This window comes from Apium graveolens, chromosome 6, assembly GCF_009905375.1.
Source record: "Apium graveolens cultivar Ventura chromosome 6, ASM990537v1, whole genome shotgun sequence".
NCBI lineage: Eukaryota > Viridiplantae > Streptophyta > Magnoliopsida > Apiales > Apiaceae > Apium > Apium graveolens.
The window spans coordinates 16,179,965-16,197,893 of record NC_133652.1 but is presented as its reverse complement, the minus strand read 5'-3'; the positions used below and the strand labels follow the sequence as shown (position 1 = coordinate 16,197,893).

At 30.5% G+C, this 17,929-nt stretch overlaps 1 protein-coding gene across 1 annotated transcript; it reads right to left on the bottom strand.

Moving 5' to 3' along the window:
• Positions 1-7,991: 7,991 nt before the first annotated feature.
• Positions 7,992-17,378, bottom strand: LOC141666804 (receptor-like protein 4). Its single transcript, XM_074473006.1, has 9 exons — positions 17,145-17,378; positions 15,969-17,021; positions 15,550-15,700; positions 15,098-15,169; positions 13,370-13,438; positions 13,122-13,190; positions 12,601-12,678; positions 10,016-10,224; positions 7,992-8,589 (listed from the first exon to the last, which is right to left on the bottom strand). Exons 1-9 carry the CDS (start codon positions 17,230-17,232, stop codon positions 8,483-8,485), a joined length of 1,896 nt encoding a protein of 631 aa, XP_074329107.1. The 5' UTR covers positions 17,233-17,378; the 3' UTR covers positions 7,992-8,482.
• Positions 17,379-17,929: the final 551 nt, after the last annotated feature.

Sequence of the window (17,929 nt, the reverse complement as noted above, 5' to 3'; positions counted from 1 at the left end):
TACCATAATCGAATTATGCAAATGTTGTAATTGTCCACATAATTAATATTGTAAATCTCCGTGCAATCATGAAAGAAATGCAGATTCAAGATTTAATTTATTATCCAAAATATTTACTTATGTGTAGATTTAAAATTTTGAAGGTTCGTCTAACAAAAATAAATAAAAATTTGAGGGTCCTTTTAATTCATTTACCCCGTATTTTAAAACTTAGCGTAAGTCCAACAGTTTTCTTAAACGGTCAGTTACGTTCAAATACAAGGAACTTGACTTAAATTGACACTCTAATAATGTATTAGTGGTTGTTTAAATCACTGATACATAAACTCCATACCTTATAAGAAACAACTAATCATCACTTATATCATTTTTATTAATAAAATATTAATTTCTCACTCTTTCTTCCACTCTCTTCTTTCTCTTTCTTCCACTTTTTGTTCATATCTTTTCAAATTTATTATTATAATAATATAAGAGATGGATTTAGAAATCATTGTTGGAGTTGAAATATAAAATCATGTCCTAATTTTTAGAAGTTACACTACAAGAAAAACGGCTAAATACAACCGGTAAAAAAACGGTTGTATTTAGCTAAATACAACCGAATCCGGTTGTATTTAGCTAAATACAACCGGTTTTTAGACCGGTTGTATTCGTAAGGCGGTTGTATTTATACTAAATACGACCGACTAAATACAACCGCCTAAATACAACCATTTTCGGTCAAATTAGATTTTTCGGCTAAAATTCAAATATCCCGCACAAATAATTAAATTTTCCGAAAAAATTTAAATAGCCCGCCCAAATTAAATTCAACCATATATGGTTGAAAATGCAATGTTAAATTCAACCGCAGTGGTTGAAATAACGAAGTCCAGATTTTTTTAAAAAAATGCCGGATCCCGGAAACCACCGGAATCTGGACATTTTCCGGCAACCTCAAACTCAATCAAAACACAATTTTCAAGAGGCGATTTTGCAGTGCAATTCAACATGCCTAGTTTTAAATCTACGAAGCTTTAAAACCATTCTAAATGTTTAGAGAACAGCTCACGCCGGAAAATATAAATTCGAAGGCGGCAGCCTAAACTACGACGAGATAAAAAATGCAACCAAAATTTAACGAATCATATACCTCAAAATAACACAAGCTATTCATATACAAAGCCAACAATAACAACAAATTTACAGAAATTGAAAACCCAAATCTCGACGAAATAATGGAAAATAATTGAAAGCATATATAAAAATATTTACAAATCGGTGTTAATTTCTTCCAAAGAGTTGTCGATGAATCCCTCCATTCAACTACCAATCCCTCCGTTTTTTGTTATTTTCACTCGAATTGTGTGAGTATCGAACAAGAACAAGCTTAAATTTGAGACATAAATGGAAAGCCCAAAGAGGACGAGAACAAAGAAATGGAAAAGCAGCAACTTGGGAGATAAGGATTTCCCGGAGGCAGCAGAAAAGGAATCCGTTCAGGAAGTTGCCTCAAAGAAATTGTTTACATAATTTAGTTTCAAAACAATTGCTTCACAAATTCGGAAGCTTATTGAAAAAGAAGAGTACCAGCAACCCCAAGTAAAAGAGCAGATAAGTCTCGTTTGATGTACAAAAATTTATCCGTGTGCTTTTACTTTGGGGATCGGACGGTTAGGAGTAGTGTTCTCTGTGTTTTCTGTAGTTCAATGTACGGTCAGGATTTGTCCTATATGTTAGTGGCGGATCGCTAAGGTCTGTTTCTCTATTCTTATTGGTGGATATAAGTACCTGACTTTTTACTCATGTTTTGCTTTGTTAATTTTATCCTTCAAAATATTTAGCAACAGATAGAAATTACTGACCATCTCCCACGGTCCAGGTCATATGTCCTGATTTGGGCATGCGATTTTATTTTACTATTTTTTCACAATTCTCTTTATATTCACTCATATTGATTCATGTTTTGTTAAATTATTTTTTATTTTTAAACCTGTGTTGATGTATTTAAATCAAGAAAAATTATTAAAATTAAATTTCTTAAATTAATATAATTATCAAAATTGGTTTCCAATATTTTAAAAACCTAAAAAGTCATTTAGTCTAAAGAAATTATTATATAATTTTGTTTTATTTTTTTTACTTGTAATCTAAAGATTCCCATTGGATTATGTTTTATAGTTAAATTTGGTACGTTGATCTTATTAACACGAATCGCTGACTTGGCAGTAAATTCTATTGTATTCGGTTGAATTTAGAAGTGTCAATTTAATTATTTTATTATAATTTATGTATCTTTTGATAATTAATAGCATTTATTTTTATAGGTAAATATCGTAAAACTACTGGTTGATTGTTAAAATAGCAAACTAAAGACATTTAATTTTTTCTAAATTTTTCATCATATCACTAAAATATATAAATCTGAATATCCTTACGGTTGGACCATTCATTAATATTTTTGAAAAAAATTAAAACATTAATATGGGACTAAACACTATTAAGAAATATTAGTCAAACTACTAGTTGACTGTTAAAATAGCAAGACCAAATAAATTTATTTATTTCTAAATTTTTTATCATATCACTAATATATATAGATCCTAAAATCCTTACGATTGGATCATTCACAAATTATTTTGAAAAAATCATAAGATCAATATGGGACTAAACACTATCTGTATGACAAAAATTTAGTGAAAAAAATAAATATATTTGGTTTGCCTTTTTAATAGTCAAAGAGTAGTTTGACCAGTACTTCTAACTAGTGTTTAATCCCATATTGATGATTCGATATTTTTAAATATATTAATGAATGATCCAACCGTACGGATTTCAAGATCTATATATTTTAGTGATATGACAAAAATTTTAGAAAAAATAAATATATTTGGTTTGCCTTTTTAATAGTCAAAGAGTAGTTTGACCAGTACTTCTAACTAGTGTTTAATCCCATATTGATATTTCGATATTTTTAAAAATATCAATGAATGATCCAACCGTACGGATGTCAAGATCTATATATTTTAGTGATATGACCAAAATTTTAGAAAAAAATAAATATATTTGGTTTATTTTTTTAACAGTCAACTAGTAAATTGACTCGTACTTCTAACTAGTGTTTAATCCCATATTGATGATTCGATATTTTTAAAAATATTAATGAATGATCCAACCCTACGGATGTCAAGATTTGTATATTTTAGTGATATGACAAAAATTTTAGAAAAAAACAAATATATTTGGTTTAATTTTTTAACAATCAACTTGTAATTTGACCAGTACTTCTAACTAGTGTTTAATCTCATATTGATGATTCGATATTTTTAAAAATATTAATGAATGATCCAACCGTACGGATGTTAAGATCTATATATTTTAGTGATATGACCAAAATTTTAGAAAAAAATAAATATATTTGGTTTGCTTTATTAACAGTCAACTAGTAAATTGACCCGTAATTCTAACTAGTGTTTAATCCCATATTGATGATTCGATATTTTTAAAAATATTAATGAATGATCCAACCGTACGGATGTCAAGATCTGTATATTTTAGTGATATGACAAAAATTTTAGAAAAAAATAAATATATTTGGTTTACTTTTTTAACAAGCAACTATTAATTTGACCAGTACTTCTAACTAGTGTTTAATCCCATATTGATGATTCGATATTTTTAAAAATATTAATGAAAGATCCAACCGTACGGATGTTAAGATCTATATATTTTAGTGATATGACCAAAATTTTAGGAAAAAATAAATATATTTGGTTTGTTTTTTTAACAGTCAACTAGTAAATTGACCCGTACTTCTAACTAGTGTTTAATCCCATATTGATGATTCGATATTTTTAAAAATATTAATGAATGATCCAACCGTACGGATGTCACGATCTGTATATTTTAGTGATATGACAAAAAATTTAGAAAAAATAAATATATTTGGTTTACTTTTTTAACAATCAACTAGTAATTTGACTAGTACTTCTAACTAGTGTTTAATCTCATATTGATGATTCGATATTTTTAAAAATATTAATGAATGATCCAACCGTACGGATGTTAAGATCTATATATTTTAGTGATATGACAAATTTTTTAGAAAAAAATAAATATATTTGGTTTGCCTTTTTAATAGTCAAAGAGTAGTTTGACCCGTAATTCTAACTAGTGTTTAATCCCATATTGATGTTTCGATATTTTTAAAAATATCAATGAATGATCCAACCGTACGGATGTCAAAATCTATATATTTTAGTGATATGACAAAAATTTTAGAAAAAAATAAATATATTTGGTTTGCTTTTTTTACCGTCAACTAGTAAATTGACAAGTACTTCTAACTAGTGTTTAATCGCATATTGATGTTTTGATATTTTTAAAAATATTAATGAATGATCCAACCTTACGGATGTCAAAATAGTTAAAATTTAAATATTCAAATTACTTATATTTTTCCGTGAACTTTTTATTTTGACAATTTTCATATTCGTATGGTTGGATTATAATTTAAAACAAATACAAAATAAATTGAAACTCAAACTATAATTATTAATTGAATGATAAATATGTAACTATCATAATAATCTTTTTTGCAAGAACTAAAATATAAATTTCGTGTAAATTTTATTCTATATTTTTTTTAGAAATTTTCCACCATTTTTAAAAATAATTCGACCGAAATCGGTTGAATTTCGTAAAAAATTCGTTGACGGGAAAATTCCCTCCATTTTTTAGCAAGGCCAAATTCGACCGAATGCGGTTGAATTTAGGAGCACGCCTAAACTCAACCGTATACGGTTGTATATAAATACGGTTGTATTTATTCGGTTGTAATTAGTAAGTCTAAATTTGACCGAATACGGATGAATTTAGGAGCACGCCTAAACTCAACCGTATACGGTTGTATTTAAATACGGTTGTATTTATTCGGTTGTAATTAGTAAGTCTAAATTTGACCGAATACGGTTGAATTTAGGAGCACGCCTAAACTCAACCGTATACGGTTGTATTTAAATACGGTTGTATTTATTCGGTTGTAATTAATACTAAATTCGACCGCGTAAATACGACCGTATTTAAATACAACCGCATGCGGTTGTATTTAGCCGTGCCTTTAATTTCAACCGAAAACGGTTGAATTTGATGTCGGTTGTATTTGTTCGGTTGTATTTAGCCTTGTTTTCTTGTAGTGTTATTATTTTTATAATATTTATAAGAAACTACTAACATTGTTGAACTTTCTTTTAGTTTCACACACTCTTAGATGGCCTTCTAATATATAAGTAACACATACACATGTATTATCTAATTAATTTTAGAATGATGAAATAAGTCAAGTAGGAAACGCCAATCGTTAAATGGAAAACTGTAGATATTTTGAAGTAGATCAATCAGGACTCTACTTGCAACTTATTAAAATATTTAACGCGTTTTGAATTATCATTCCTTTATTCTCTTTGTTTCACTTCTTATGGTTAATTATCGACGTTCAAAACTAGTTGGTGGGAACAAAATATATACCACATGCATGGATGAATGATGATAATGTATATTTGAAGTTTAACTGAAGCAGATAATGTCAATTAGTTGAATGAAATTATTTAATCATCGTTTCTTAAAGTATGATAAACCATTAAACTAGCGATGTTTTTCTATTAGATACACAGGATTTGTTCAGATCTTGTCAAAAATCACATGAAGAAAGAAGATTATATGTTTTCAAATATTCTTTTAAAGATATTATATTTTATTATGCTTACATATAACAAAACTAGCACCTCATGAGTGGTTATTTATTTGTACTTATATTACCTATGTTGGTTAAATTGGCTAATTTTGAATCAAAAATTAAATATTATATTTATATGTTGTTTAAAAAAATTAAAAAATTAATATTAAATTAAACTAAATGAACTTTTTTGAGATCAAATTTTGATCGATTTAACTGATAAAAATCAAATTTGGACAAAAGTGGCGGGGAGCAGGCCCGGTCCCGAAGATAGTCCACAGAGATAATGACCTAGGACCACAGTTAAAAAGGGGCCCAAAATTTTTAAGTTATATAGTTATAGTTGTAAAAAAAATCTTTGATATATAAGAAAAATTAAAAAAACGATAAACAAAAAAATTATGTAAAAAATTAAATTGAGAGATAAGAAAATTGATAAATAGAAAAAAAGAAAAGAAAAACTGATATATAAGAAATCTATACTAAATTATAATAACTGTAATAGATATAATTGAGTTTAACGGTTATCCCTTATTTTAGTTATTAAAAAATTTAAATATTTTTTTCTTCAATTTAAATAGACATAAGTCGTAATTTAAATGATCTATACATTAAATTGAAAGTATTACAATTTATTTTTTCAGATAAACTAATGTCAGCCACTGAAATTCTTGAGTTTGTTATTTGTGCAGATTGTTATCCAAATGTTTTAATAACTTACAAAATCTTTTTTAACAATTTAACCGTGTTATCAGTGGAAATAAGTTTTTTATAATTAAAGTTGATAAAAACTTACTTGAGCTCCATAATATCACAAAAACGTTTGATTGATCTTGCAATTTTGTCAATGTAAAAGGGAGGACTTCTGAAAAATATTGATTTTGATATTATCATCAAAGATTTTGCATCTTGGAAAGTTCCTACAAGTTAATTTTTATGAATTGTTAGATTGTGTATTAAGTTATGAATTATAAAGTGTTTGGACAGTTTTTTTGTAATATATATTAATGGAAATTTAACCGTTTTATAATATTTTTATACTTTTTTAAGGGGTCCCGATTTATTAATTCGCCTAGAGCCCTAAAAAATTAAAGATCGGGCCTGAAGGGGAGTATATTATTGCTAACTCGCAAACATGGCGTTAGGTCCGGTAATTTTATAACAGTCGCCCAAACATGTTGAATTAACTACAGTAGCAACTAGCAAGCTATTAGTTTGCAGATATTATGTATCATGTAAGTATTTTCTGGTAACATGGGTATGTTTAGCTTACTTAAATAACTAATAAACGTGTTTACTCGACAGATTGGTTTGCTTAATTACGTAAACTGAAGATTAGCAACATGTAATGTACGTTGACTGTGGACTTACATATACTATTATACGTACTTATATATTACGATAAGTTTATTTTATGTCCGTACATGATTGAGTCATAATTGAGATCAAATTAAGATCTTATATAATACAGGGTCAAAGAACAAATAATAATTGGTAGTAACACGGAGTGTAGCTGGAGGGGGGAATATCACTCAATGTGACACATTAACAAACTCAATCAATGCTAAAAAGTCATGCATTCACTTGCTTTTGCTTCTACTACCACTTCCACGCATGAAATAAACCCCATCAAATGTTTGTTATTTTTGTAGTATTAGAACTCAGTTGGTCAATTATATAGGAAATAGTTCATCTCTTTCCTCACATGCACAGATATATTAACATCTTGGAAGCCTTTGACATTTTAGGTTGTTTAATTTATAGTCTTAGTGTTATTTACACCATAGGTTTTGAGGCGTTATGTACTGCTCCTTTTCTTCCTTTCCGGCCGGTCAATGGGTGCTGCTGTACCTTCCTATTTGCTTTCCAAAATTATAGTATTTATTTTATTGTCAACATTTCTGGAAATAAATTTGGCTAACAAATAATTATTCCCCCATTTTAAAAAACTTTCTAATAAGTTCATTTGCCAACTTGTGTAGGGTTATGTAAACATATTAGAAATCGGTAGAAAAGATGCAGGGTCTACAAAGTACTGTAATACCTGTAATACTGGACCACCTAAGCTGTTCCTTGCGACCACACAATAACTCGTTGTGTGGGCTTTAAAGAAACTAATAAATAGCTACCCTTCAAGGCCTCAACGCCACTAAACAAGTAACAAAAATCATCAACTATTGACAAGAACTAAAACATTATTGAATAGTGAATGTAACACTTCACCTTTAAACATCAAAGGAAAAGAGGGTATGTCTTGCCATCAAGAATTAAGACAAACAAAGAAGCCAACACTGAGGTTTGCAAATCAATAAAGCTCCATAATGTACAAGTCAGTGTAATACTAATCTTAGGGGATGAGGATGTATGTACAAGTAGATAAAGCATTAATAAAATCAAGGACCGCTTTTATATAACTATTGGGACTTCATCTACATGTAATGTATCTGGGATCAGATAATATACTTATCAAATGCCAAAAAAATTGTATTATACATTTTGGGGCATTTGAGTTTCTTTTCTAGCTGAATCATAATTGGAACTTGATGCATTGCATCTTTGCCCAAGTACTTTTCAAGGACCCATCCTGATGCAGTTTTGGAAACAAAGCTAAACCTTCGAGTCACATCTCTTCTTGGAGTAGCGGTTTGCCAATTATCCTGTTATGTCCTGTGCATTCTGTATCAACATATACCCCCCCCCCTCTCTAACTTGTTGGCAAGTTGTAATCTATCAAAAATCTGGTTAATTATCTTCAAGGCCCCAACATCAGTTTGAACTATAGCTTGGTATAAATCCTTTAGCATGTTGGCTTTCCATTTCAAGAGTCATCAAGGACTTCTGTCTATGATATCTGTTTCTCTTTGCCGCCAGTGCTGGAAAAGACATTAGAAGCAATTACTCGACCAAACCATAGTGAACTTAAAATGACATTAAAAGGATTGAAAAAAAAAACAAAATTGGAAAATTGTGCGCAAGCACAAATAGAAAAACAGTCTACTCAGACAAAGTTTTTCTTAATTGAACATGTATTGGTTCTCCAATCTCAATGGATCCAACTAAATATACAAACACATTATGTATATACAGTTATACACGTGTGCGCGCACTCGAGAGTTCCAAGCTCAAGAAATGAGTTTGAGGTCATGTATGTATTTGACAGCACTTCCCACTATGGTGGAGTCTTCTGATCAGGTTAAGCAAGTAAAAATCTAATGCTCGGATGAAATATCGAGTGACACTGTATATGCTGATGCTTTTTTGCCACACATCAGAACACCATTACACCAAACCCTACTGAAGATGTACATAGCAATGCAATACTATTTCTAGTTCTTGCAGGGATTTATACAAAAAACTTGAATCACTATAACTGTATGCAAATATCAGCTAAACACAATTAGTATCCTGTAAGATCTAACAGTCCCTTCGGATATTTTAATATATAATACATTGGAGAGTTTTATATTATTGTATAAAATGTAATATTATTACAATTAAATTGATACCGGATTTTTCAGATTTTATATACCAATAATTATAAACTATTTTAGTTACAGAATGTATAATATAATAATTATTGGTGTAAAAATAACAAAAGATTGAAGAATATGTTCTTTTGATACAAAGAATATACTTTTTGGGTAGTAGTTGGTGTATATGTATTTTTAATGTGCTAGAGTTAATATTAAGGACAACATAATTTTTACACTAAAATAATGCAAAATTTAAACCATTTTGGTGTTTTACGAATTCAATTGGTAACTACTTACTAGTAACTACAACTAAATACTAGTTAGTAACTACTACTTAATACTAGTAATTTACTAATATGAAATATTTTGGTAAAAACTAATCCTTAATAGTAACTACTACCTAATACGTATACATTTTCATCTAAAAAGATATCAATATGAAATATTTTACTAATTCAATTCTTGTTTTTTGCGGCAGCAATATCACAGTTTCCCTGTGTGTATTGCAACCGGCCAACCTAGCTCCAATTTTAACAAGACAACAAAAGGATGAATTCAGCGAAATTCTTCACAAAATTGAAGTTCAAGGGACCCAAAGACTGTAGTTAACAGATTCTGATTCATGGAATAAAATTGAGAAATGGCTGATTAAGGGAGCTCGACTCCAGTTCCCCACTACAAAAATTGTGAGTGAAAAAGTTTATAGTATAGACGGAATTTCACATATTATATTAAGTATTAACTAATCTTTACCATATATATGTGACACAATTTGATAAATTTCAATCTATTTGATAGAAAATAAAGTGTTAGGGGCAGAACTTACCCGTTAGTTCATGAGGTAGCCCAAAATCATAATCGTTACGCCCTCTTCTAAAGCAGCAAATGTATACCAGCAGCAACAATAGACAAACAAAAACAAGGCATGATATGCCTATTGCGATTTTACCATTCTTAGATAAACCACTGTTTTTCCAGAAGAGCGGGCAATCTGGTAAAGAAGGTACTCCACACAAGCCTTTATTACCAGAGAGGCTGTAATAGGTAAACATATATATTAATTAGATAGAAGACTGAGATACACAACTATGTGAAATTTAGTAGTCAACATAAAACTTGTGTTCTTTAGTGATTGCAAGCAATTGTTGAGACATCAGATAGTAAATGGGTTAAGTAACAATGTTATGTTCAGTTGAGTCGAGAACAATTAATGCTCAAGTCGAGAAGTTGTTTGAAAATTTAACTATTCATATAACAGGCAGGCTAACCTGTGCCCTTGGGGCGTAGGATTAGACAGGCATTGCATAATCCCGTTGGTAAATACATAAAAGTAATTAGCATTTCATAATCGCCTTGGTAAAATACATAAAAGTAGTTAGCATTTCATAATCCCCTTGGTAAATACATAAAAGTAATTACGCTCGTTGAATCTCTCTTTGATTGATCAATGTGTGGAAATGGCGTTAAGCATCCCTAGAGGTACACATTCATATCTGTACATCATAGTTTCCATTTGATTCTACACGTGATATACTCTGTATTTCCTGTTTTATACATTACTAGCATAAAACTCGTGCGATGCACGGATTGTTTTTAATATTATATAATTTTTTAAAAAAAAAAATTAAAGTTTTAGTTCACATCATAGGATATGAATTATGTTTAATATTAATTTTGTTTTATTTCAGATGTATAATTTAAATTATTGTATTTTAACCCGAGACCCATTATGCTAACCAATCCAACTCATATTTTTAGTTTGATTTTTAATTTTTTTATGCCTAGTTGAAAACTATAATTTTATAAAATATTATTTATTTTTTAATTTAATTAGAACTGAATTGAAATTTTTTAATATTAAAATATTAATTTTAATTAAATTGATAATGTGTTTTAGTTAAAAATAATAATTGATTATACAAATAGGCATGTCCCTGTTATTTGAAAGTCTTGGTTAGAAAAAGTAGGTTGAAAAGGTAATGTTCTCTTGCTAAAAAATGAAAGTTGTTAGTTATTATTAGTAGTTATTTCACTATTATTTTATTTTATAAAATAGATTTGTTCCGTGATATTTGGAAGAGTTGTTTTAGTTTGGAAAAATAGAAAAAGTAATGTGTTACATTTGAATTTCTTTTTATTTCTTTCCTATTAAAATTCTATTACTAAGACTAATAAAATCATCATGTACCAAGAAACATGCCCCTAAATGTATTTGTAAAATAGTTAAATTGGTAATAATAAATTTTAAATAAAAAGTTTTAAATTAAACTTTCAATAATTTATTTATATTTTATGTTATTTGTAATTAAGTAATTAACACGACTGTTAGCAAGCACAAAGAAGAGATGTTTTGAATGTTTAGATGGATTCGAAATACAAAAAGGAATTATAAAGTGGATTCAAAATGCAAAAAGGAATTAAGAGTTTGTTTAAATTAGGCAGCTTCGAAAAGGACATGGGAGGGGGTTGGTTTTTGGAATGGTTTCGACCCTGCCTTGAGTAATAATACGCCCTAATATTAAATATTTAAATAAAAAATAATTAAGGGTAATTTAGTAATTACGCAAGTACCGACCGACTGACTACCAAACTTTTAATGTTTCGTCTATTATATAATAGTATAGATTATACGTAAATGGTTTTATATTTCATTTAAGTTAGATCGTTTTCTCTTTTAATAAAGTTTAATATCATTATTCAGAGAATTGATATACATATATATTTAAATGTGTTTCAATAATCGGCACATAATACAAGATAAAATATTGTATTTTAATTTGTGTTTTTTAATTTGTGTTTATAATGAACAAATTTATCTATTTAAGAAATCTAAATTATTTTTTTTATCTTGTACCTAGTAGATGTGTCTGTGCCCAATATTATTATAGTACTTGAAAGAAGTCAATTATTAGAAAAATAAATATTATTGAAATTTTTGTATTATATAATCATCAGATTATTTGCTTGTATTATATAATCATCATATGTAATTTTGTAGTATGACTGTAGGTGTACTCAGTGCGATATTAAAAGGACTTGGACATTTTCGTCAAAAGAAAAAAAAAAGACTTTGACATAGCATGTATTAAATTACTGTTATGTAGCTGAATAATATCAAAAACTAAAGTACAAAGGAAGAAATTGAACTAATGAGAGATAAACAAGACAAAATTACATATGTTTACATATTATTCAACTTAACAGTAGTAATGTTCACCAGAATATATTGGACATGTTTTGTGGGTCCAGTCAATAATTTTTCAACAGCATTTAGTTAACTGACTAATTAAGTTGGAAAAAAAAGAAGTTTGAGTAAATCTGCCCCAGACATTTTATGTGCTGAAAGCCTAAAATCCAAAACAAGCACAAACTAGATATAATCAAGAGAATACAAAGCAGGGTATCACATACTCAATAGCTCCACCATGGACTCCAATTGAATAAAGCTCCTCTGGGACTTGCCCTTCCAGTGCGTTATCATTCAACAGCCTGATATAAGAGTAAAGTTAATTGAAGTGAAAACAAAATTAAGATTTGCATAATTAAGAATGTATGAATACACAGGAAAATTGGTTATTGCAAAGGGTGAAATTGAAGATTATGACAACATAAGAATTTATTTTTTTACAAACATTCTCATATCTGCTTTCTCAAAACCATAGCTAGGCAATGCATTATCTAAACAATTGACAAGACTTGAGGAAATTCTGCTTAAGTGGTTAGCAATTTAATTAGAGTTCTGCTCAAAATATCAGAAATGATATATGTGGTGACTGGTACACATGTTTAATCAACATAAGCTGAGTTTTGTTACTTGATCTATACATTTATGAACAAATAAAGAGAGTTAATATTATCGAACTTATAAGCATCTCTATGTAAAGAACCAGGCAAGAATTCTCAGTCAAAACAATGAGCTGGATATCACTTACACAAGCTGCAGTTTTGAAGAAGTTAGGCTTTCTGGTATGGAACCAGCAAATTTATTGCTTGATAAATCCCTGCATTGACAGCTCGAACTTTGAGTAACACGAGATAGTGAAACCATGTCTACTGAAATGTTATTTTTGCCAGAAAACTGACAAATTCATAAATCACACTTTGCATTACCAAATTTGGCTTATTTTAAATTATATTATTTTCTAAATAAATTGCAAGAAATACTTGCATGAAATCTTACAGCTTCACAAGAGATTTCTGGCCCAATCCCAGGGGTAAAGTACCTCCCAATGTATTTGAACTTAAGTTTCTGCAATTAAGAAGAAAGAAGAGTATCATATTGAATCAATTTTGTCAAATATATATATATATATGTGTGTATATATATATATTAAGAAGAAAGAAGAGTAACATGTTGAATCAATTTTGTCAAATATAATATATGTATATATATATATATATATATATTAAGCAACATAAATGAATTGGAATGACATCAATTATTGCAGAAAGTAAAAAGGTTCATGTAGATTCCTTTCATTAAAGCTACTTAGCCTTATTGAAGAGATAAAGTGCCAACAATGAGATGCAATTTCCCGCATAAAGATTACAGTCTAAGAACCATGAACTCAACTTATCCATAAAATGATTGGGCAGTTTCAAAAATCATATGAATTGATGATTTCTCAAAACTAATGGCTAATACAGGAAATTAAGTGCTAAACGGTCAAGATATTTAATTTTGGTATCATTTTTTTATCCTCACTTCTTCGGTAGTTTTATAGCATAACATCTATAACAAGTAGGAAAAAATGTAGCCTCAGTAACAGTTTTGATTCTTATTCAATGTTATTAAAGGCGAGATGCGCACCGAGGCGCTAGGGTCCCTTGGAGCCTAGGCGATGAGGCGCGAGGCAAGGCGCGCGCCTTATCGAAGTGAAAATAATTTATTTAGAAAACAAATTATTTATTATAGAATTATGCAAAAACACCACAAATAGGAATATGAAACTTATAGGAACTTCCATGTTGGATTAATTTTTTTACTATTCACTTTTTTTGGTAGCCATTGCTCCTTTACAGTGTAAATTCATACATATATATTAGTATGTAGCCGGAAACACAAAAGAACAAGTAAATACATGGTATATTAGTATGTATAACACTACAGCTGTAAGAATATACACTATATATATATATTTGTATACACACCCAATATATATATATATATATTTATTTATTTACACTATATATATACATAATACACACAATGCTTTACTGAGTAGAAAAGAAGTAAATGATTCATGTCTATGTAAGGATATATCTTCACTTTTGTTATTATTGATAACATGAATTTCTAAACACTTATAGGCTTAAAAAAGTATGGGTTTTAGGACTGTTTTTTACTATTTTTACTGTTTTTTGCGCCTCGTCGCGCCTCGCTGCGCCTCGCGCCTCAGGGGTCAGGCGCGCGCATTATTGAAGGCGTTGCGCCTCAGTAAGAACTATGCGCTAATAGTGCGCCTCGCTGCGCCTCGTGCGCCTCGGCGCGCCTTTAACAACACTGTTCTTATTCATGTAAATCTAATGATCAAGGTACTAAAATATCTTCACGAAGTGCTACATAAAGAACTTAAGAGCCGATCTGGTGATTTTCTAACTCATAGGAGAATCTTGCACCCTGTATTACATCTTAATATCATAAAATATGTTACTGGCCTTTTCTCGTTAAATATAAAAAGATAAAAAGTTTAGATATGCCTTGAACTTTAAGAAACCCAAAGGCCAGAGCATCAAGAAGTCCCAATCAAATTTCACATGTAAGAACACAAAATACCATATGCATTTCAAGCAATTCTGACTTACCCCACCATGCAACTTCGGCGAAATACAGTACAAAATAGTCAAGACAACAATGAATAAACAGAACTGAGTTCAGTGACAAAGGAAATCAAAGGATGATACTTACAAGCTTACCAAATTTGATAACAAACTGATTTCCTCGGATATATAACCCTTCAAACCCTGACTCCCAAGGTCTCTGAAACAGAATTGCAAAAAGAAAATATGCATTGTACATCAGTCACCTAATGTTACACTTTATCAGCCTATAAAACTAAAACTACCGTTAAATCAAGGTTTGAATATCAAAGAAAATTCACAGCATCCAACTTTATGTAAATGAATATCAGAGAAAAGCTGTGGGACCAAAGAAAAGTGAAGATATTTGATTATATATACTGAAGTAAGTGTTGACTTGAGTTTTTACTAACTGCCTTATCATGAATTACAAAGTCTTAATTAATTAATTCCCCTGGAAAGGGAAACATCAAGCTTTAAAATTAGCAAGATTTGATGATACATTCATACACTTTTATCCAGGTGTTAAAATAGCATTTAGTACAAGACAGTACTACTTACATTTGAGAGACCACAAGTGCAGATTCACCTTTATTGGAATGGCAAGTAACACCTTCCCAGGCATCCCAAGAAGTGGGAGCACAAGGATCACCATTCCAACCCATCCTGTCTGGAACCTTGAGCGACTCCTTTAGTGCCCTCATTGCAATAACTGCAAATGTGAGACAACAATTAGAAAACACATGTATAAAAAGAATATATGTCTATATTTAAAATATCTAAATTTCTAAAATTAAAAGCTGGACTAGTGCAGAACCATCACAGTCAAATTTCTAAATATGATTTTCCAAAATTACAAGTGCCAATCCTATCATTTCTAATTTATCTGACAATCCAAACAACTCCCCTGCAACCTGCAGGTAAGTTGTGGATAACATAAACTACAGAACAAATATCGACATACCCATGCATAGTATTACCTTGATCAGAAACAGTCTTGAGATCAGCTGGAACAATTGCATAATTCTCTACCCCGCAAATTAAAGGTGAACCAACAACAGGAACAAGCTTCACACTCAGAACAGTATCACTCAAATTCTTCACAACATAGTGCCAATCATAAGCTGCAAAACCCCCTACCTCTTTGTAAATATCAATCCTAGTCACATTAATTTCATTCACTACTATATCAAACACTCTCTTCCCAGCACTATTCACACTAACATCAATCTCTGCAAAATGAAACCACAACAAATAATCCATCTTCGCATCCACCTGCAATTCATACTCCAATCCACCCTTCCCCTTCGCCACCACCGCAGTGGAATACAATTTCTCTGGGAAAAAATTCGGACTCCGGTCCGTATTAATCACTCTCTTCACAGCCGAAACCGACTTAATATTAACCGAATTCTCCGACCTAAATTCAGCATCCGATTGCCATGACCTAAAGAACAAATCAGTGTCATTACTAAATCCCGGTCCCCATTGACCTGAACCAGATGTCAACCTCCCGTAATTCACTAAAATCGAACTATTTCCAATCGAAGCAGCATCATAAGCAGCTGCATCAATCTGAACAAGCTCAAGTGACGCAATCACAGGTGGATCAGTAGCAATACTGTAAAAACAAACATCCGCTTCGCCATCGGATATAAATGCAATCAGATCCGAATACGCACCGGAACGACTAACGTCTTCCGGCCAAGGCGAATGCCAGCTAAACACTAAAGTTCCTTCAACCGAAACTTCGAAAGACGGTGAATGTGACTTGCCGTCGTAATTATCATATACAGTGAATGTGCGTATATAAAAACGAGAACCGTGCGGTAAATTAGGTATAGTGTAGCAATTCTTCTTACCGGAACTAATCGGAAAGAATCGAACCGTTTTTTCGTGAAGATTCTGGAATCGGAGCGGTTCGGAGACTAAACCAGTAGCTCCAGCGGAGAAATACCGGTCAGCGAGCCAAGTAGTGTTGAATTTGTCGGTTGATTGAGTTGTACCTCCACAGTCAATGTGAAACGCTTTATCTGAGTCAACAAAACAGTCAGATATAATTACACACATACATTCAATTGTAGAAGAGAGAGAGAGAGATAGAGGGAGAGATAGAGGGAGAGATAGAGAGAGAGAGAGAGAGAGAGAGAGATTACCGTAAGTGGGAGAGGAGGAGAGAGAGTAAGGGAGAGAGATGGAGAGGAGGAGAAAGGAGAAGGAGAAGCCAATCATGATTATCATCATTTTTGATGTTGTTTGGTAATGGAAGATTGAGATTGAGTTTTAGTAGCAGTACAAGTAGTTGGTATGATACTTGTATAATTATGAAAAGGCAGAGAAAGAGAGACAGGGCGTGATTAATGGGAAGTGAAAAATAAAGTCAAGAAAGTAAACGGAGTGAATGAAGAAGACAGTTGAAATTATTTAACAAACTTAATAAAAAGGAAAGAATAGGAATTTATTGTTGCTTAAATTGCGGTATTGTTCAAGTATTTGGAACCTTCCAACTACGACTACTTTCCATTTTATATCTCCGTTTAACTAGTCATAATCTTCATCATTATTGTATCTTTTTTTCACCGATTTAATGGCACAATATCTATCTGTCCACGATATATACGAATTTGTAGTGGGACTAGGAGTATAATATACATTTAAAAAAAGATTTTTAAAATATTCGATAAATTTTCTCACTTTACACTTCATCATGTTTCCAAGTTTTACACTGCAAATAGTAAACTCCACCCCCTTCTTACACACTGATTATTCGGGTTACAAAATTCTGCTAATATGTCATGGATGATACCATACTATATATATAGTCATGCTCGTGACGTCTTGAACACGTGTATCAATTTTCCTCGTTTTTATCTATTTATTTTATATTTGCACCAAAAAATTTATTTATTTTACATTTTCTTTTTGTATCTTTTACATTTTT